Raw genomic sequence first — 20,818 nt, forward strand, 5'->3', positions numbered from 1 at the left:
GGCCGGAGCGCTCCGCTGCGCTGCGCTGCGGGGCCGGCAGCATGGGGGCCTGGGCGGGGGCTCCGCCAGCCGGGCAGCCCCAGCAGCGAGCCCCCGCCGCCCCTGCCATGTAGGCTGCCCGGGCACCGGGAAATCCTCATGGACTGAGGAGCGGCTGCGCTACTTTCTTTTTTAGTGGTTTTTTTTTGGGGGGGTTGTACGGTTTTACCCCCTCCACCCCCCTTTTTTTTGTTTTTTAATTACGGGTTTGGAAGATGAAATGCTTCTCGCGCTATCTGCCGTACATCTTCAGACCGCCCGGCGCCCTCCTCTCCGCCAGCTGCCACGCCGAAGGTAGGGGCCGGGGGGGCGGCTGTGGCCGGGCTCCGGGCTGCCACGGGAGGAGGCTGAGGAGGCAGGGGAAGGCTCGGAGGGCGGCCGGAGGCGTAGCAGAAGATGACTCTGTGTGTTCCTGTGAATGCTGCTTGCTTGACTGCTCACTCTGCGCTGATGGTGCAAATAAGCAGCAGGACCGGCTCAAGGAGGGCTTTCTAGTGATCGTGCTGGCACGTCTTTCAGGTTTATGTAGTTTGTAAATGTGGCCTTTAATTCATCTGCATATTCCCAAGAAAATGAAAAAAAATCCTACTTAGCACTGCCTGCGTTCGGTTCCCTGTGCCCTTTCCCTCGCTCAGTAAAGCCTGCTTTCGGGTCTCGGCAAAACAGCTCTGCAGCTATTTGGGATGAACGAAATGTTCTCACCGGTGTTTGAACGTTGTTTTTGCTGGGGAGGAATGCAAGGTATCGGGTCTGTGTTCACTGAGACTTCGTGGGACTTCTCCCATAGGGCGTGCTTGTTCGTGCTGATTTATAACCCTGTGTGATACGACTGCGTGTGTTTGTTGTGTGTGAACCCAAGACGGTTTCGTGGACCATCTGCAGTCGTCCAAACAGCTCCGTGGGACCAAAATTTCACACCATTGTTACTCCACAATGTGGAACTACAGTGATTTTCCTCATGCCGCTAACCAGAGTTAGTTAAGGAGGAAAAACACCCTCCCTGTCACCCAGCTTTCTACAGACTCGCTCATCTAATTTGAGTCTGTGTGCATAGACCAAATTACCAACCTTACCTGTGAACAATGGGAAAATCCAGACAAACACTGTAGGGATGCATGCTTACGGCTGTTTTTGAGATGACTGGCTTCCGTCTCAGCCCACTGTGTGTATCTAGTGAAAAAGAAACGCTGTGGGGAGTACCTTGCCACGGCTCCCGACGCCTCGACCACAAATGTTGTAAGGCTGAAGACAGGCAGTGGAAGGGTCGAGCAGGAAGGACTGGGCAGTAGATGATGACACTCCAGGCTAAATTACTATGTCTACTTACGTTGCTATATTTTACTCCAAGCAGATGGTATGGACTTCTTTTTTAAATTTATTTTCTCTGAAGTTTTAAGCAGATAAAATTATCCTGATAGATAACTCAGGCTAACTCTGGAGGTCTGTCTTTGAAAATTTCCCTGAAGATTTCTTCTGTTTTCATGTTGACTTTGTCCAAAGGCACAGCTCCTTAAGATATTCTGAATAAGCAACTTTTGGATTGTTCTACTGGAATAAGTAATTCAATGGAGAAGCAGACCTCACTGTTTTAAGGGAGGTCATACGAGACTACTGAGAGAAAAAAAAGTGAGTTAAAGAAAGAAGCCACACTGGTGTGCTATCTATTCTTCTCCATTGCAAACAATATATAAAGAATGAAGCTTGTACAGAACTGTTTCTCAGACCAATTATCAGATGCATATAATTAACTTGGGGTGAAACTGAGGTCTGGAGAGTTTAAATGACTGTTACAGGCTAAATCAGTAGCAGAACCGAGAAGAGAACCCAGGTAAGAGCCTGGCTCCTGCCTCAGTCCTCTCGGAGTGGCTAAAAAGGCCAGTGTAGCATGCGAGAACCCTCAATATACAGTGTGCAGCGGGAGCAGGATCTAGTGCTTGTGCTTCCATGTTCTGAAGTGATGAGGGTGCAATTTGGTACCTTTGGTTCAGTGTTGCTGGAGGGCAGACTCACAAATGGACAGAAGTATTCATGGGGTGAAGCTGCGATGCCTCAGGGGCCGGATTTGGTCAGATGCTGCCCCGGTCAGTCTTCCAGCCAGGCTTTACTCTGCAGACAGAAGGCACAGGACGGCTGAGCCTGTCAAAGAGAAAAGGCTCCCCTCCTCACCCAGCCTGGCAGAGGTGTCCCTCTTAACCAGAGGAGAGACTCCTTCGCGCCCCTGCACCACCCTCTGTACTCACCTCTTCCTGGCGAAGGTGTTCCTCCAGAGACCCTCCTGATCCCGGCTCCCTCCAGACCGAGACCTGAAATCCCAATGAATTCTCTATTACCTCACTGTAAGAATTCTTTTCTTCATTCACCCCACATTCCCGGAGTTGTAAATGAGAGATCTAGGTCAGCAAAGAGCCTGGAACAGAGAACAAAGACCATGTGCCAAGCTGTAATAAACCTGAAATTCAAGCACGGTTGTTGATCCTCTTCTGGCACTGCCTATGGAATGGTTTTAGAAGGTTGCAGCTGAGCTCTCATTTACGTCCTCACAGACTGGTTTGTTGTTCGGCTCTGCTTTGCTGTGAAGTTACAGTCCTTGCCTGGCAGTGCCCATGGAAATGATCCAGCATCGTTCTTGTTACTGCGGAGGTGTGGGATTAGGATCATGAACGGGAAGGAGACGGTGCATCTGGAGGAAGCTGGTGCAAGTGGAGTGCCTTAGGTGGTGGACGTGGTGTGGCTGAGCAGGCAACATGCTGGCTTCTCTTGTGTGACCTGTTGTTGCCGTCACGCTCCCGATGCTCATTGTCACCCAGAAACGCCAGTGCTCCTCGTACCAAGGCGTGTGGCTTAGGATGCGGCATAGGATAGCACGTGTGTTTTGAGACGTTTTGAAAATACTGACTGCTTGGGCCTTAATAGCACAGCTCAGCGATGCATTCAGCCACGGGGTTGGTGTCGCGTGCTTGAATTCGGTCCCGCTCGGCAGCACGTAGGAACGCACGCTTGTGTCCCATTGACCTTCAAGGCATGCCTGTAGCTTGGCTGAATGGTAGCAGTTTGACAGAATTTGAGCCCACAGTGCTATCCTTTGGACCCTGATTGCTACTCCTGAGCTGTATTTGAATGAGGAATATTGCTGTAGGAAAGCATTTCTTGATCTGTTACTTAAGATGCAAAGCAGGTATTTGGGTCTGTCTTGTTCTCGCGGTGGTGTGTGCACTGAAAGTTGATCTAAATGTATCTTTTGGTGTGGAATGGGCACTGTGGGCTCTCTACCATTTATTATTTGCTGAAAAAGTGTTAAATGGCAGAGGGACTGGTGCCGTAACAGAAACATGCATGTGTTAGTATCAGGTTTGCCCACAACTGTGGATAGGCTGCAGCAGCTGACGGACTTGGGATGTACGTTTACAAAATAAACCACTTCAGAATGAATACATATATACTGATCAAAATAACTGCCTGGTTTTTTAAATGCAAACTTTTTTTATTTCTGCAGCATGTTCAACTCGAGGATATCAAAGATCATTTAAATCCTTAGCTAAGTAACCTTCACAAAAAAAAGCCTTTGAATTAAGAAAACAATATCCTTTCCTGCAGATGAGGAAGCAAGCACAAAGGTGGGAAGTGAGTTCTCTGTGGTTATACAATCACCAAACTTTGAGTCATGCATATGTTTTCTTCCAGAATTTAAACAGAAGTATATTTTTGTGCACTTTTCTGAGCAGGGTTTGAAATGTTGGCTGTTCTGTAGAAGTATTAATTATTTTGGATACTTTAATTGATGTTTAGACATGTAATAGTTATTTCCTATCCTTAAAATCTGTTGTTGTGCTTAGGAGATCTTTAACTGCATTATTAATTTGACAGACCAACAACTTGAACACATTTTCAGAACTTCCAAATTTTTCCAAATTTGGTTGCCATTGAGTTAGGCTGAAGGTCTTGAATCACTTTGTATTTCACACTGGTAAATGTAGCTGTTCATCACTGCAGTTGTGGGATCTCTGTGCAATAGTATGTTAGTTTGGTGCAGATAGAAACCCCCAAACAATACAAATGTGTCTGCTTTCAGTTCGCTCACTAACTGCAATTGATAGGGATTATTTAAATATTACTCTTTATTTAATATTAAATACTTTATCCAATATCTGAATTTACTGCTAAGGCCTAGATACATGTTTTTAATTGTAACAGAGAAATAATGATGCACATTTGATACTGCAGTGCTAAAAATCTGGACCATTAAGTGAAAACATAGAATCATGGAATGCTTTGGGTTGGAAGGGACCTTTAGAGGTCATCTAGCACAACCCCCCTGAAAACATATTTAGGTGGTCAAAGAAGCACTGTTACTTTCAAGCTAGATTCAAAACAAATATATGCGGTAGGTTTTGTACTATTTTACTAACTCTGATCACCACAACAATGTAATAAGAAACTTTAGCACTTCTTCTATACTTCCCACATACTTTTGTGAAGGACCAGGAGAAGGTGTCCACTGACCGTAAGTCACGTTAGGCCAAAGGTTTGGAGCTCAGCCGTGGCTGTGAGTAGGCTCGAGCAGTACTGATACAAGCAATGAACTCACTGTTTGTTCTGCACCAACAAGTATTTCTTGCTTTGAAGAGTCCTTCAGGAGCTTGGTGTTACTCTGCAGTTTGTTCCTGCACATTCTTTATTCATGCAAATAACTTAGAATGGCTAAATCAGTAACTTAGAGAAAGTTACGGTGGTCGTGCATTACAATCAGTAGTAGGCCAGCCCAAGGTTTGTAATCATTGGTGTGGAATTCTGATGCTGGCTGGTTTTCTTTCTCATGGGGGAAAAAACAGCTTCACACTGTACTCTGGATAGATTTCTGTTTGCTAGGGAAATAGAAAACAGAAATAAAAGACAACTTCTTACGTCCATCATACCCAAAACTGAGACAGTGCACAATGGGTACAGCAGGTTTGTGTGTGCGATACGAACGGGGAGGAGCTGCTGCTGGTAATGAAGGGCTTTGAAACCTTGCCGTGCTTCATCCTAGCTGCTGTCAGATGCAGATGTGAAGGGAGCAATACTGCTCAAATGTGACTCATGCTGGAGAACAACAAGTGGCGGTGGGGAGCACGGGAAGGTCTTGGATCGCAGCTGCAGAAATGAAAAACAGTGGGCTGGCTGTACAATTACCGCAGGCCGTGATCTGGGTCTGAGTCTCGTTAGTTAACATCTCAGCTGTCTCTATTACGTTATCGTTGTGGCTGTACTTGCTGCCCTCCTGGCCGTGCATCTGGCGCTTCTACTGGGAACCCTGGCTTTCCTGGGAGCTGGTATTGTTGATATTCCACCTATTCCGCTCTGTGCTCAGTGGGACCGCTGGCACAGCAGTCTGGGATTTCACACATTCCTCCAAAATCAAAGTATTGGGTCAAGGCTGGAAGAAAACATGGGTAGATTTCTTACTGGCGTTTTGGAATCAAAAAAATAGCATTGAGAAGTCCCTTGGGAGTCATCTAGCAGGATTAACTGTACTTACTGGTAATATTGACATAGTACAGGGATTCTTATAAAAGGTCTTCATCCATGCCAGATTTGGTCTGGAATCTTAACTCCCATCCAGCTGGTCTCTAGGATCTTCTAATTCAGCGATAAACGAATTAATAAATCAGCTTGAGATTTTTGAATGGGAGGAGATGTACAGGAGAAAACCATCACGTCGTATTGCTTCTCCCAAGATTTAAGTGACAATATTTAGGTGATTTTAAGTGATAATTATTACAGTTAGCATGGAAACATACAGCCAGAGAAGCGATGAGTGGCTGGAGGGCTGGTAAGAGCTAGGGAGGTCACTTGGATCACCTTTCTGTTTGCAGCAGGCTCTAATAAAGCAGATACTTAAAAGGTTCTTGTCAAACGTCTCAGTCCTCAAAGGATGCCAAATTGCTGTCTTTGCTGGTAATCAGTTCTAGTGCTGAGCTGTCTTCATGGTTTGTGTTCATTTATCTCTAACAAAACTATCTGCAAGTTAAAATGATTCTCAGTCTCCACTGTGTAGCCTGCAGAATCGCTCAGCACTGGCTTTATTGTGATGATGTATCTAGCCTCGTTCAGTTAAATTCCCTGTCTGAGCCTGTCCTTACAAGTGAAGCTTTCTGAACCTCTTATTACTCTTGTTGAGCCCTTTTATTTTCCCTTGATGTGGGATAGCCAGGAACTGGTACTGTGACTAAGAAAATCATCCATCCTTAGCAGAGAATGCGTTTTGTGTATTTGCTGTGCGGCAGCCTGCTGGTCTGTTGGTGTCTGTATGACCTTTGGGCCAGAGGTGCTGGTAACTTAAATTCAGTTTGTGCTCTTTAGTGCATCTGAGTTTTCTACGCACAGTAGAGGAATTCTGGCTGAAGTTGTGAGTTTCTGTATTGCTGAAGATAGTCGGTCATGGCTGTTCCAGGTAACCGTGAAAAATGAAGGTCTGTTAAGGGTTAAGCTGTCAGCCTTCCTCACCTCCACCCTCCTGAAAATTTTATTTCAAAGCCAAACTGTTGTCATTTTCCCTACTTTCTTTTCCTCTGGGGAGAATCTTCAATCCTCAGTATGCCTTTTAGTATTAACATGTAGAGTAAGATTAATTAAAAAGCATGCCCAGGACTAGGAATTCTCTCTGATGTGGCCGGGTTGGCTCCGTGGGTACGTGCATCTGCTGCAGTTGCAGGCAGTCGATGGAGCCGGTCCAGGTTTCCCGGTGGGAGCAGAGCTGAGACCAGTGGTGCCCGCACAGGCTGGGCTCCCGGGGACACGCTCGGGGCTCCCAGAAGCGCTGGGCAGGCGGGAGCTGTGCAGCCTTCGTGCCGAGCCGACACGCCGGGACCCTCCTGCGTCGCGCACAGGGCTGCTGGCAGGGAGGCAGGCTGTCCTTTGAAGGGCCTCCATGGGCGCTCCACGTGTTGTCAGCGGTGCTAAGCGGTGGCAGCTGCCCTGTACCGCTGCTCACACCTCCCCTGCTTTAGCCTACACGTACGCGTACAGCGTTTGCCCTTCTGAGCGGCTACCCTGGGGAGCTGCGCTGAGCGCAGAGCAGCTGGGCTGCTGAGCGGAAGAAAAGAAATGAAAAGGCAGTTTAATAAATAGATTTTGAAAAATCAATGGGGTAAATATTACGTATTTGAAAATGAATGTTTCTTTCAAGGCCTCTGAAGAATGGCTGGCACCCGTGCCCGGGGGGGCTCTGCCCGAGCTGCAGCTGCAGCAGAGGCACAGGGCAGTGACTGTCCGCGGCGAGGGTGGGCACCAGCCCGCGGTGCAGTGCCGCTCCACCCTGCTGCCGGGTACAGAGAGCCCTTGTCCCTCATCCCTGTTGTACCCCGAGAGAGGGCAGAGCCTGCCCGAGTTACCCGAGGGGACGCCGGGACCCATGGCTGTCAGCCTGGTTCCAGCGCGGTGCCCGCTGCCGCTGCTGTACCAGATGCGAATCCACAGGGAGCTCGCTCGGCCGCAGTGAGCTCTCCTCCCGCCTGCAGTTTAGGTCTGTCCCGCAGGGAGTTTAAACAGAAAGCGTATCTACATTTGATCTTCAGAAATTATGCGTACTTCTAAATTACAGACTGCGTGTGCAGAAAGCAAGGGGGGGCACGGACTAATTCTGATCTCAGCTGCTTGATAAGTCACAGCAGCTCCTCTGTCTTCTGCTAAGTAGCTCCTGTGTCTCCCTGACCCTGGGGCATCTCAGATTTGGCTTCCTCGCCTCTGTGGGCAGTGGGAGTCATGCAAAAAGCACAACTGCCCGTTACGAGCCTGTCGCTGAACGCGTTAGCACCGTGACGCTGCTCGAGTCCGCCGGACTTGCCTGGAGGACGTGACAAGTCCTCACGTGTCTTTGTGAACCTCCTTGTACTCGGGTGCGCGTGGGCTCCGCTCCTTGTTCGAGTTTGTACAAACATACGCAAATACATTTTACAAACGTGGATCCTGTACTCTCTATTCGGTAAAGGCTAAGCTACGAAAGGTCATACAGTGTCTGCTTTGGTATATGAGGCCTGGAGCTACCTTGGTTCAGTTAATGTGATTACTCTAAGGAAGATAATCTATTGCTTTAGGAATACCTTCACCTTTCGTTTATTGATGCTAAGTGTTCAGACTGTCCAGTGCCTGATTTATAAATTTCTCAATGGCAAGATAAGCAACGAGCACCACTCAGGTAATCGGTGCTGTTAGTGAAACCGACTTCTAGCTCAAAATTAAGTACTGTTTTAGTGAAAAAATACACTAAATAATGAAAACTATCTTTAAGCAAACTGATTATTTGCTGAATAGCTTGGTACTCACAAGATTCATGATCCTTAAAAGACCAAAATGTGACTTTCCTTTAAAGTAAAGGATTTTGAAGTTACAGTAATTCCCAGAGTATTTGTATGAATAATTCCCTGGCTCAGAAAGGCTACCAAAGAGTGGAGCAATTCCTGTGTTTATGTAGCCCCGAGGTAACTCTCTCTTTGTTTTCTCTGAAGCTTTTTACACTTTTCTGTTTTTCTGCATTTCTCAGTTTGTGCCCAGGCTTTGCCACTGGCGTTTTTGGGGGTTCCAGCGGAGGTGACGCAGAGGCCGGGATGTTTAATCACTTATGTTTGAGCCGATTTTAAAGCTTAGCTCAAAGGTGCCCTTAAGCTAGAGGGTTAGCTTTTTAGGGGTCTTTATTTAACATGAAAGCTCAGCCAGAGGCACCTTAAAACTAAGCTCTTTACCTTAGGGGCACCTCTAGGCTAAGCTTTTGGCCTTTGGAATATTTTTGAGTGATGCATGTAAAAAATAAAAATAATTATTTCCTCGTATGCTCCAGACAGCGGATTCCTCTGTGGGTGGCCACGGAAAGTGTGTTCAGGTTTTACCTCTTACCGTATTTAGATCAGTGGAATAGGCCAATCGACAAAGTGAAGGAAAGCCTGCTTGGGAGCTGTTTAAAATGTGTCTTAAAGCTCCTGATGCCAGGTGTGAAACCGTCAGCGGAATGGAGCAGCCGCAGGGAGCAGGGCTGCGGCTCACTCGCTGCGCTGGCTGCACTCCCTCTGCACGACACTTCGCAGAGCAAACGCTGCTCTGGATGCTGGAGAGCTCTCAGGACGGCAGGGCTCCGCAGCCAAAATCCTTGGCCTGGAGTGAACCTAAAATAGCCAGTTTTCTGTTCGCTCATTTTTGAAGACTGTGACTTTGTTATTATGATGACCCTTACATTTACCACCAGCCTGTCAGTTTTGTCCCTGCTGTGTTGAGTGCAAGTGGGTTTATTTTTCTGGTGAGTCATTCCTGTGGCTTTGACTCGAGTTAATCAGGCATCAGCAGTTGGGATCTTCACTGAAGTCCTGAATTACCCTGGAGTAAAGCCCACATAAATTAAATTTGAAGCAGCGTTAATACTACAGAATGGTATGTGCATTAGAGGTACAGTAAGATTGTGTAAGTATGCAAATATGGTTTGGTGTAACTAATAGTCTATAATTACATGAAGAGAGGCCATTAGTTTAAGGCTGATGGAGGAGAACACCGAGTTAAGACTGAGCTTTCTACAATAATTGCATTTCCTGATTTAGCTGTTCTTTAATTTCTCAGGCTGAATGCCATATCAACTCTTGCTTTTTAGTGAAGAACATCAGACTGGCTCTAATCTCAGTTCTTACATTTATCAGAACTTGCACCATGTGCAGCAATCCAACCTCCTGGTCTGTTCTTTCCGTAACAGTAAATAAGGTTAATTTTGTGTGGCCATGAAGAAATGGATTGTTGCTAGGGGGAAAAAGAGGCAAATACCCTATGCAAAATACGAGGCATAATGTCAAAGTGAAGCATGGTATGCGAAAACTATTGCTTCTCCCAGTGAGCTTTAGGCCTTGTTTCTGCGACATCTATTTCTCTTCATTCATTCCTGTTTGCTTGCAGGAGGTGAATCGCACAGCACTGTCCAGCTCCTCCCGTGGTGCCAGGCATGAGGCGGGAGATGTGCTGCAGCCGGGGAGAAGGGAGAGCCGCAGGCACATCTCTGGACTTCTGTGATACGAGAAATTATAAACTTTGTCCTGACAGGGTATGACGGGCGAGCTCTGACAGCAGGCGTGCTGCTCACGAAATGGCAAGGTGCCCAGCTCTGCAGCTGCCAGACTCAGTTGCTGGGATTTAGGCGCATCGGTGGTGCAGATGGGTCCGTTTTCTCCTTTAGGGATGATTGGTGCACCTGCATTTTTGTTGTGGTAACTCAGGAGCTGGAAATATCTTTCCTTGGCTGCACTGATTGCATTTCCTTTGCGTTTTTTCTTACTCTGTCCATTTCAAGGCCTTTTAGGAAAAAATAACGTTTTCATTATTTGTATATAAATTTACAGGGGTTTATTTTGCTCTTTACTAGCTTCAGGAATTTATAAAAGGAAGAACGCTGTTTCAGCTGTCACAGATACAGAGCTTGCTTCTTGCAATTACACTCTTTCAGTATAATTTTTTGCCACAGAATACAGTAACAGTAAGATCCGTGATTTTTTGTCTGCATGGTGATGCTCTCAGAGCACTTTCAGTAGGGAAAAAGTGTACAAGCCACTTTGAAAGATGATGCTGTTTCGTTAAGAACTCAGCTTGAAGTCTCCTTAATGATACGCTAAATTTTGTCTTCTAAGGGGTGGAGAGTCAAAGATCAGAAGGAAAACTCGCTCTGGATGATTCCTCTGTGCTTTGTTATTTGATCACACGTTCCAGCTCTTGGTGTCCCCAGGAGGGATGACTCTGGCTCTGGGGAGCTGCAGCTCGTTCCCCAAGGCAGACAGGGAAGAAGCAGAGATCCCTCCCTGAGGCTTCTCACTGCATCCCCTACAGCAGCGAGGATTGCCTGGGCTGCAGGGGGGTGGGTGCCCGCAGGGGGGTGGGTGCCCGCAGGGGGGTGGGTGCCCGCAGGGGATGGATGCCCGACCAGAGGCTGCGGTGGGAGGAGGAGGGCGGGAGGAGGCCAGGAGAAGGAGCGTGGCACCTTGCAGCCCAGGGAGCAGGCTCTCCAGCACTCAGTGGCCAGGCACTTGGAAAACCAGCTGCTGCAGTCATTGCTCAGCCTTTCTGTGCACTCTGAGAATCCCAGCTGCAGCGTACTGGTGCAGGGTCAACCTCTGCCACGGGAGGTGAGCCCTCCGGGCACGCCGGGGCTCTCTCATGTGTTTCTAAATGGTACCTACCCCACCTTCCAAGGCACGTAGTGCTGTGGGCCCAGGAGACTGTAACAAAAAACAGACATTGGAGAAAGCTAAAAACTGCCTTTTGTGGTCTTGGCCCCGGAAGAGCCCAGACATGGTCGGTGGGTCAGGGATGCTGCTTTGGCCATGGTCAGTGTGGGCTGGCTCAGAAGGCAGCCGGCCAGCAACACCGGTCACTGGGTTGGCAGCAGGGAGCCCCTTCCAGCCACGCCAGCAGCCCCCGGCCGCGCTGCGTCACCTTCCTCAGCTGCCCTGCAGCCGGTCCTTCCTGCTCTTGTCTCAGCTCTGCTGCAGTTGGGATTCCTCCAGGACCCTGCAGATCCTTGCCATGTCTTCTGTGTAAACACCTCTCTTGATTTCCTGCGGATAATAACTTGACTGGGAGAGATCCTCCCCTGCTTCCCTCGTGATGCGCTGCTGCCGCTGAGCTCTGTGCTGGCTGCCTCGGTCAGAGGAGCGGGTTTGCCGCTCCCCGGTAAGAGCAGTTCCTGTCTGTGCGCACGCGGGGGTCTGAGCTGGGAGCTAATTGTAGGCCCTGCTGAAATTCAGTATAAACAAGGACAGAGGTCTAAGCTGCACACGATGCTCTTGTCAGTTAGGGGTGGAATTTTTTTAATTCTAGCATTTCTGAACCTCTTAATGCAACATAAAAGTGCTTTGTATCTGTAAATAAGCTCTGACGGTGTCAACATTTCTCTGTTGAGGCCATGATCCCTCACGTGATCTTACACTACTGTAAGTTTACAGCCATAAATGGTATGACTATGGTGAAGTAGTTTGTTTTTTTTAAAAAAAAAAAAAGCCTAGTAGCTCCTAGGCTCAGACAAGGCCCTCGTTGGAGATCAGCTTTTATTATTACGATAGTATATGTATTTGCACTAATTTCCCAGGCTAAAACATGATCTCGTTTGTATTCTCCCAGAGCTATTGGGTAGAGAGTGGGATTGAATTTGGTTTTAAATTCTCCTGGGCATGACATTGAGCTGCTATTTGAAAGGAATTAATCTTCATAGCCTACTGGGACCCTTCTGAGCTACCTGAATAAACACAGTTGAGGAGGTTGTCCAGGTTTTGCCTTTGGTTCCTTTTGGATGGGCTGTGGGCAGTCCCACGGGACTCGTGTTGAGGCCCAGGGGTTGTCTTTGATCAGACTTTGGTGATTATCGATGCGGAGTAAGAGTGCCGTGGGGGCTGGCTCGTGGGGCCGTACGTCTTGTGTGCAGTAAACTGGGACCAGTCTGTCCTTTTAAGTTTTGCTTTTTGGCAACCCCTTCTCCATGAGGGAAGGCCAGGAATGGGAAAATCCCTGACCACAGAGTTCATTATGGTAAGTGGGAGCGGACGTTGAGCAGGAGACGATTCTGCTGAGTTCAGAGTTTGTAAAGTTTTAATTAAGATGCAGTTGAAATGGTGGATCTAGATTAGCGCTGCCCGGCGAAGTGGTTATTAGAGCTGCATGCCGTTTACTTAAGCAGCTCATTAAGGGTGTTGCATACGCTTTCTTCCGAAGCTTTGTTTCTATGCTTTGAGGCTGTGTATTTTCTCTTTTTTTTTAAAAAAAAAAAAAAAAAAAGAGGAAGAAAAAAAGAGCTATTACTTGTTTGATGGAGACAAACTCCCCCCCCCCATGAGTTGATAGTCCCTCTCTCATCTAAAAGTGTTGTCTCTGAGCAGTGCTGGTTCTGTTCGGTTATGTTCCCAAATAACAACGGGGCTGAGGACGGGGGAAGCTGGGAAGAAACAGAAGCTGCCGCGGATGCTGGTAAGGGGCAGCAGCCCATTGCCCTCCTGGTGTCTCTTTGGTCTAATGAAGGGTTCCAGGAGAGCGTGCAGCTCTCCTGCGAAATCACTGAGCACTGACGCGTTATAAAGTCCTCCTGGTTTTTGCAGCACAGGAAAACTTGCTCGGGTGATGTTATTAGCTGCAAATTGAGGAACAGTGGCAAGTCCTGTTGGAAAATAAAGCTGGAAAAACCTCAGGCTTGAAGTTGTGCCCAGCAGCCCTGCTGAGCTGTTACAGTCTGCAGGACGCCTTTGCTCGGAGAAAGGCCGTGCCCCTGCACCGGACCGGAACGCGGCTGAGAAGCGGCAGCAGGGGCCGGGCCGGCGCTCCCAGCTGCTGCTGGTGCTGCTGCTGGTGCTGCTGCTGGTGCTGCTGCTGGTGCTGCTGCTGGTGCTGCTGGGCCGGTGCCGGTGCCGGTGCTGGTGCCCAGGGCGGCCCGGGGGCGCGGGGGGGCCGCGGCCGCTGCTGCCGGCTCGCATGGGGGGCGGCCGCCCCCCGCCCCGAGTCCCGCCGGCTCCCGGGCGGCTGCGCTCCCGACGGCTGCCGGACGGGGGCGGTGCCGCTGCTGCTGCCGGTGCCGCCGCTGCTGCTGCCGGTGCCGGTGCCGGTGCCGGTGCGCGCCCCGGTGCCGCGGGGGGCAGCGGCGGCCTCGCCGAGCGGTGTCCCCCCGGGGCAGGGTTCCCCCCCCCCGGGGCAGGGACCCCCGCCGCCCTCTGCGCCCCGGGGGAGGCGGCAGCGGCGCGGCTCGGGGCGCGCTGGGCAATTCTGGGGGCACCGGCCGCTCTGACCCCCTCCTTTCGCCTCTGCCCCCGCCGCACCGGAGGAGTACGGCCCCCCCGCCGCCCCCCGCACCGCCGACGCTCGCCCCGGAGCGGACGGGACCGGGGGGGGATGGACACCGGCAGCCGGGCTCGGGGTGCCCGCAGCGGGCAGCGCGCCCTGCCCCGAAACGGGCACAGGCGGGGGCTCCTGCTCTGGGGCAGGTGGCAGCCGGGCAGCGCAGGCGAAGGCTCCCGGCCGGCTGGCGAGGGCTCGCCGGTGGCCCGGGCCAGGCCGGGGTGCGCTGGCAGGCCGGGGCACGGGGCGCCCGTCCCGTCCCGGGAGGGGTCGGTGGGTGGGTGGGTGGCCGTCCTCCGGCGCGGGCCTGTCTGCACCCGGGGGCTGCGACGGGGCTGGGGACCACGGTCCTGCCTTGCGCCGGGGCTCGAGTCGCTCTGCGTCGCGTCACCCCTGAATGACCGCAGGCAGCTGAAACAGCTTGCTGCTTTTGTTACAAAACATGCTGCCGAGGGGTTTTTAAAATCAGAAATAGTTTTAATTGTGGATGTTCCATCCTGTCATCAGAGGATTTTGAAAATGATTTTTCTTCTGCCCCGGTTCACGTTGGGAAGTTGCTCCCCATCCCGCTCTTGTGCTGATCAGCGATCCCAGCGCGGCCGTCGGTCTCCGGGCTGCCTAGTGCCAAGGCTTCCTGCAATTTTGCATGTCACACCAGCTCCAACAAAAGAAAGAGCTGAATTAAGAGCGTATTTCCAAGGCTCTAGAGATATTTCCGTTATGTGACTGTATTTCACTCACTACAGATGGGTTCAGCTGTAGCTTCCCAGTGTTCCCGTGTCATCTATATTTAGTTAGTGCTTAAATCAGCACAAAGGTACCTTCTGTCATCCCTCCCACTCTGAAGAGACCTGATTGAGGTTGCAGGGTTGCACAGCTAGAAGCGCTTCAGAGTGGGCGAGAGGGAGAGCAGCTGGCTGGGAAGCTGAGCTTCAGAGCAGATCTCGCATTCTGCGGCTGGCTTGAAATGGAGTTATTTTAAGCACTTTCGGGGAAGGCAGGATGCTGAGTATGGCCAGGGTGACCTACCTGTAAGAAAAAGCAGGGAAATTGTCTCTGTTCTCCCCACCAAGGACAGCTTTGCCCGTGAGTTGGTGGGATTGCTGAATCCGTTCTCCCGCCCGGGACCCGTGGCAAGGGCACACGTTTCCCCCAGCACCACGGGCTGCGTTCGGCACAAACCACGGGCACAGCTCAGTGACTCTGATCGGACCTAGAGGCGTGTTTAGCTGCTGTCCTGGGCTGGCAGACCAGATGGTAAATACCCAACAATAGCCTGCAGCTTCTCAATTTTTGTATGCTCTCTCTACTGAACCCACCCAGGAATGTCCCAAATTACCGTGCTGGCAGAGGGCATGATGGGCCACGAGTCCACGTGTGTCGACTCAACAAAAATGTTCACAAAAGCAATAGTCTGAGGTTAAACCTTTCTCTTCTCTGCAGGCAGCTTTGCTAAAGCAAGGTTACCAAAAAAAGTCTCAGAAATTCCTTAAATGTTTTGATATTGTGGTGAAGCTGTGCAGGTGTAATTGCTACACACAAGACCCTGTTCTCACTGTGAAAGCCTTGTACTACACCAGTGACTATGTGACAGCAACCCAACAAATTGTGTTTGATACTATACTCTGAATAATTTTCTAATGTGGATTATAAAAGAAAAACAGGCTGTCATAGGCTGATCTTGCTATATTTGGGAAATAAACGCACTATCAGCTTTGTAAAGCCATACGGTGGATTTATTCACAATCAGCAGTTCCTTTCAAATGCAAGTTCAGGGCATTTAGTAATACATTTTCCAGTATACAGCTCAGCACTCTTTTTTTTCTTTTTCCTTTTCCAGCATATGATTTGAGAGCGGTCAGCTGGCTGCAGTTGTAGCCCGCCCCTTGTCTGGGCAATGTGTATTCAGCAATATAATTAATCACTTACATTAGTGACTTATTACAAGCTCCTGTGTACTTCATCATCAATTTTTGTCCCTGCACAGATTGGTTTCCAGTGCTGCTGGCTGCTTTTTTTCCTTTCTGTGCAGCATTGCACAACAGTGTGACTTTTTGGGTCCGTTTCCTCTGGAAATGGGGCTTGTAAGACCACACTTGGAGCCTGTGTCTGTGTGGCCATCAGACCCGCTCTCCTCCATTACTTCTGGCACTTGCTCCTACTCCACCAGATCTGGCTGGGGGCTGGGGGTCTTGGAGGTACCAGCTCTGTGGGAACGTGGGCAGAGGGAGATTGCCTTCGTGCCCTTTGGAGGGGGGTGGTCTCGTCCTGAGGGAGGGGGCTCTGCGTCCAGAGCCGGTGCCAGGGCCGCTGGGCGCTGGAGCCCCGGCACTGCTGAGCAGCGTCGGTGCGCAGACGGGTGTGCTCAGCACCTGGCCGAGGTGCAGTCGTTCCCCGTCATGGACCTGGTGGGTTTAGGGGACAGGGTGTGAGCGTGCATGGCCGCGAGCCGTGGAATGCCGTGCCGGTCAGAGATGGATGGACCTGGGATGTGACTCCTGCGGCTCCTCCTGATCCGACCTTCTCCCAGTGGGAGTAACTACTGACACCCACAGGTGAGTTCTGCTGCGGGCTGCTCTGGTCTCTGCAGGCTGGGTCCTTGTGAGTACTGGGAATCACGGTCATCGCTGGTGAATGCCTGTGACCTTGCTGGCTGTGCAGGGAGCAGAGGGTGCTCAGCTCCTGTTCCTTACAGGACTCCGTCCTTGCCTGTGCGTTCCCTCAGGATGCTGCCCATCGGAGCTTAGCAGATCCCAGTTGTCTTCTCTCGCTGCATTGTGCCTGTTCTCGGCCACAAATCTTTCCCTTGTGCCTATTCCAGCTGCTCTGCCCACCTGTATAATGACAGCACTTAGCACTAAATAGCTTCAAAAAGGCCTTTTAAACATTAACTAATGAATCTGCACATCTCTGTGAAGGAGCTGTGCATTATTTAAGGAACTCGGGGAGAGAACAGAAAAGGTGCTGCAACTGGGGCTGAGTTCAGGACTTGGTGCCTCTGATCTTGGCATGATTTGTGCCTAAATGCTGAGCTGCTCTGTCGCCCTATTTATTCCTTTGGTTGTCTTAGTCTGGAATGGAATATTTATTTTCATAATAATGCATTATAAAATCCCAGCTTTCTAAAACATAAGCAAGGGACTTATCAGTTCTTAATCTCTGCTCTTACTAACCAGAGAACGCAAGTTTACTCCTTTGATTTTAACTGAGTGAGACCCTTTATTGGGCTCAAAAGCTCCTTATTCTGTCTCTTAACACGCCTTCTGCCCCGAGACCCAGCACACCAGATTGCTGTCCACAGCTGAAACGGGAGGCTGGCGAGTGGTTCGGGGACCTGCATTTTTAGGTATTTCTGTGGAGCACAGATGCCTGAAAACTTCCATGACTGCATATGCAAGCTAAACAGATCAGCCCCATGTCTGTGTACGTGTTTACCCTCGTGCAATCTTGCGCCCTTTCACATGTGCATCTCCCAGTGCTGGTAAGCTGCAGCTTGGGCGGTGAAGCCCTAAGTGGACTTCAGCGCTCTTGGGAAGTGTGTTCCCTGCAACAGGATCCTGCAACAGAAAAAAAAAAAGAATCCTCAAGACCTGCCCTGGCCAACCTGCTGGGCCGTGCCCTCTGCTGTTCCTGGAGCTCGTGTGCCGTGCGTACCTACCATGTACCTACCTACCTCATGCTTGCTGCTGTATTGGCAACATGTGCGTGAGCAGGAGGAGACGGGGAGGAGGCTGGAGATGGCCCTTGCTGTGGAGCCCTCATTCCCTTGGGGAGCCTGGTACGTGACCATTAGCCAGACATCTCTGCGTGCTCTCTCTTGGGCTGGCGCCCCGTGCCCTGGTCTGAGAACTGCCACCCTGCACGCATCCGAGCTGCTCCCGTGGTGCGTACCAGGGGCGACTCTCGTCCCTTGACCCAGAGTGACGGGCAACCGCAGCGTATGGTTTGGGAAGGAAGTTAAGCACATGCTGGACAGCGTTGCAGTGATTGGTCTGCTGAGTGCAATTGTCAAATTATACAGCTGGCTTGGAGCACAGCTGGAGGAATCATTCAGGTGACTGAAGAAGAAGTACAGTAGATATGACCTAGGCCATCCTTGGCAAAGCATCGCTGTCTAGTGCAGATATTACAGTGCACGTTTTTTGTGCGGTGTCTCCCCATTAGAAATTCGATGAAAACCCACAAAACCCATCTCCCAGGAGTTACTATAAAAGAGCCACAAGATGAAAATTACACCTTATCTCCTGCTGTGCTGGGCATGAACTGTTCATCTGGGGGAAGGAAACCTCTGTCGCCTGGCCCTCTGCGAGTGTACTGGTACGTGTTCCCTATGCGCACGAGGATGAAAGATCGGCTGTCTAAGAGAAGTGCAGCAAGGAGCTGGCGCCGGAGCGAAGCAGCGCTGGCTTTGGTGCCCCAGGAGGAGGCGTGATAGATGAGGGAATTACTGTTAGGCTGTCTGTCCTTTAAGTGTTAAGAGACACTCTTGGGTTTCTGAGGAGTTTCTTGATTTTAAATACTTTTCTTCTTCTTTTGGCTAGCTGCAGATTCTCTCCTGAATTCTTCTCACAATTAATGAAATTGGTCTATTTTCTTCTTTCTTCTGCTCGGGGACCCCACTGCCTCGGTTACCTGGATACCTGGTCTGTGGGTCTGGGCAGCTGTGATTTAGCTGCTGAAGCATCTTGCTTTTCGTATATAAGTAGAAACCAGTCAATACCGTGATCCTATTAAACCAGTGACTCTCTGAGCAAGGTTTATACTGTAAGGTTTGAACTGCAGTTTGTTTTTATTGGGAGCTATGAAAACTGAAATGACTTTGGGCTGTCGTTGAGCGCTGATTAATGGCAGCACATAGCGGCAACGCGAAATGCATCGACCCCAAAGGAGGTCTGGGTGTGCCAAGCACCGAGGATGCGCCGCAGGCAGCGCAGCTGTGCCAAGGTCCGGCAGAGGCTGGGGGTGAGCGCCCACCTTCGCGGCTTGTGGCCGTGTTTTGTGCCTCCCTGCCCGAGGGGAGATGGCCGCTGTCGGCACCGGCACCGGCTGCTGGCGTCGGGTGGGATCGGGGTGGCTGAGCCAGAGCGAGTGGAAAAACGTGGTGCTCAATTTTGTTGAATGAACAGTACATTTTTTATGAAACACTTTGTCTTCTTTTTCTGTAACGTTTGTGAAGTAATTTAAAATAACACAGGGTACTTAATGTGGCACTGTAAATGTGTGAGCCCTCCATTGCCTGTGAAGTGCAGTGAACGCAGGGGGACTTGGCCATCCTGGGACGGCGGATATCGGAGCTCATCACAGAGATGGACCGAGCACTCTGTTACTGCTCACTCGTGTTCTAGGCATAAAGTCTCTAGGTCTGAAAGGTCAAGGTTATTTTAAAAAAAAAAAAAAAAAAAAAAAAAAGTGCATGGTAGAGTCAGGCATAGCATTTGCATTTCTTGATTTCTTGCCTTTATTAATCTTCTTGTTTCCACTATAACTGGTGGGATGTATTTTCTTTTTTGCAGAGAAAGCAATGTAATCATAACAAGCAAGAAGTTGTGACTTTGGGCAAGTGAGAGACCGGTACTGGGGACACAGGTGCTCAGTCCCTGCTCTGTTTGCTTTTCCCCATTAACTCCTATTGTAGAAAAACTTCTCAATTCTGTTTCTCCCTTATGCTTTATACAAAGCACCTGGAAATTCCCTTAGTCCCCAGGGGTTGTGTCCTCCAGATGCTTCAGTAGAGCCCTGTGGGGCTGGGCTCTCCTGTGGAAGAGGTTTGCAGAGATATTGGTCACCTCGTAGGACAGCCACATCGAATAAACCCAGAATAAAACATTCAGTTCTTGCCTGTAAAAGCACCTTTCACAGTCTGTCCCTTCTGCACTTGAGTTCGCCTCTTGCTCGGAGACTGACAGGCTGCCGGCTCCTGAGGCTGGGAAATGATGGGAACCTTGGTGCTCCAGCAGCATTAGGAGTCTGGCTTTAAACACCTGAACTGTCCTTTGAAGAAAGATTTACTGCAATGGGTATTCCTAGGGATTTCATCCCTTAGCCTGGGCTGGATCAGATCACAGCCAGCTCTAGATCTGGGGCCATTTGCGTCGCCTTCTCCCCCCGGCAGCTGTCACAGCGCGGATCCCCGGGGCTGGAGCGGTGGCAGTGCCAGGGCAGGCTCAGACCACGCGTGGGGCTGGGCAGGGTCTCGCCGCCGCAGCCGCATGCGCGTGAGCCCCCGGGAGGGTGGGGTATGCCCTGCCTGTCCGCACAGCTGTGTTCTCCAGGCATTGGGAAGCAGCGAGTCGAGAAGCGTATCGGTCCAAGAGAGATGTCCGCGTTCGTCGCAGGCAGAGCTCACCTTCCAGTTTTCTTTCATTGGATGCTCCTTCTCAGAGCGGTGGGATATCCGTGCACACGCACATCCACGCAGACAGGCAGGCTTATGTGTGCAGACCCTGTCAATACAAGCTTGCACACTGGTGTTATTTCTCTTTAATCCGGTTTCTTAGTAACCTGCCTGAAGTGGAAATTTCACCACAAAATCAATGCATTCAAAAGCAGGAGCTGATGAGAAGGCTTCCCTTTTATTTGTGCCTTGATTCTGCCTTTAAATTCAACGTTCCTCAGCTGAAGTGGAAGAGTAAGCAGCTCACAAGCAGATGGCAACAAACCCACCATGCTGACCCATGAAGAAAAACCATCAAGGTGCGTTTTTTGACCCGCTGCCACAAAGATGTTATTCTGTTGAAAGAGGCTAATTGACTTGGCTGTTTAACCTAATAGCAGCTTAGGCTTCTCTCCATCCGCACTGTTAATCTGAAGTCTTAGGCGACAGAATAATTGCAGAAGAAAACAAATAATCCAACTGATTTAAAACAGGAGCAGCCTAAGAGCAGGAGGCAGAAGTGTTTGTCGCTTGGGGAAACGAGGCAGTCGTGTTCCCCGTATGGTTCTTGTCCGTGGTGTCCCCGTGGGC

The 20,818-nt window shown here is 50.1% G+C and overlaps 1 protein-coding gene across 1 annotated transcript in view; it reads left to right on the forward strand.

Annotated features, from left to right (window-relative positions):
• Positions 1–254: 254 nt before the first annotated feature.
• The window catches only part of PPP2R2B (protein phosphatase 2 regulatory subunit Bbeta), a 111,531-nt gene continuing 90,967 nt past the window's right edge, over positions 255–20,818 (forward strand). The window contains exon 1 of the mRNA XM_075714983.1: positions 255–333. Coding sequence (XP_075571098.1) covers positions 255–333 — 79 coding nt within the window. The remainder of the gene's footprint in view (positions 334–20,818) is intronic.

The sequence above is a fragment of the Pelecanus crispus genome, chromosome 8 (assembly GCF_030463565.1).
Source record: "Pelecanus crispus isolate bPelCri1 chromosome 8, bPelCri1.pri, whole genome shotgun sequence".
Lineage (NCBI taxonomy): Eukaryota > Metazoa > Chordata > Aves > Pelecaniformes > Pelecanidae > Pelecanus > Pelecanus crispus.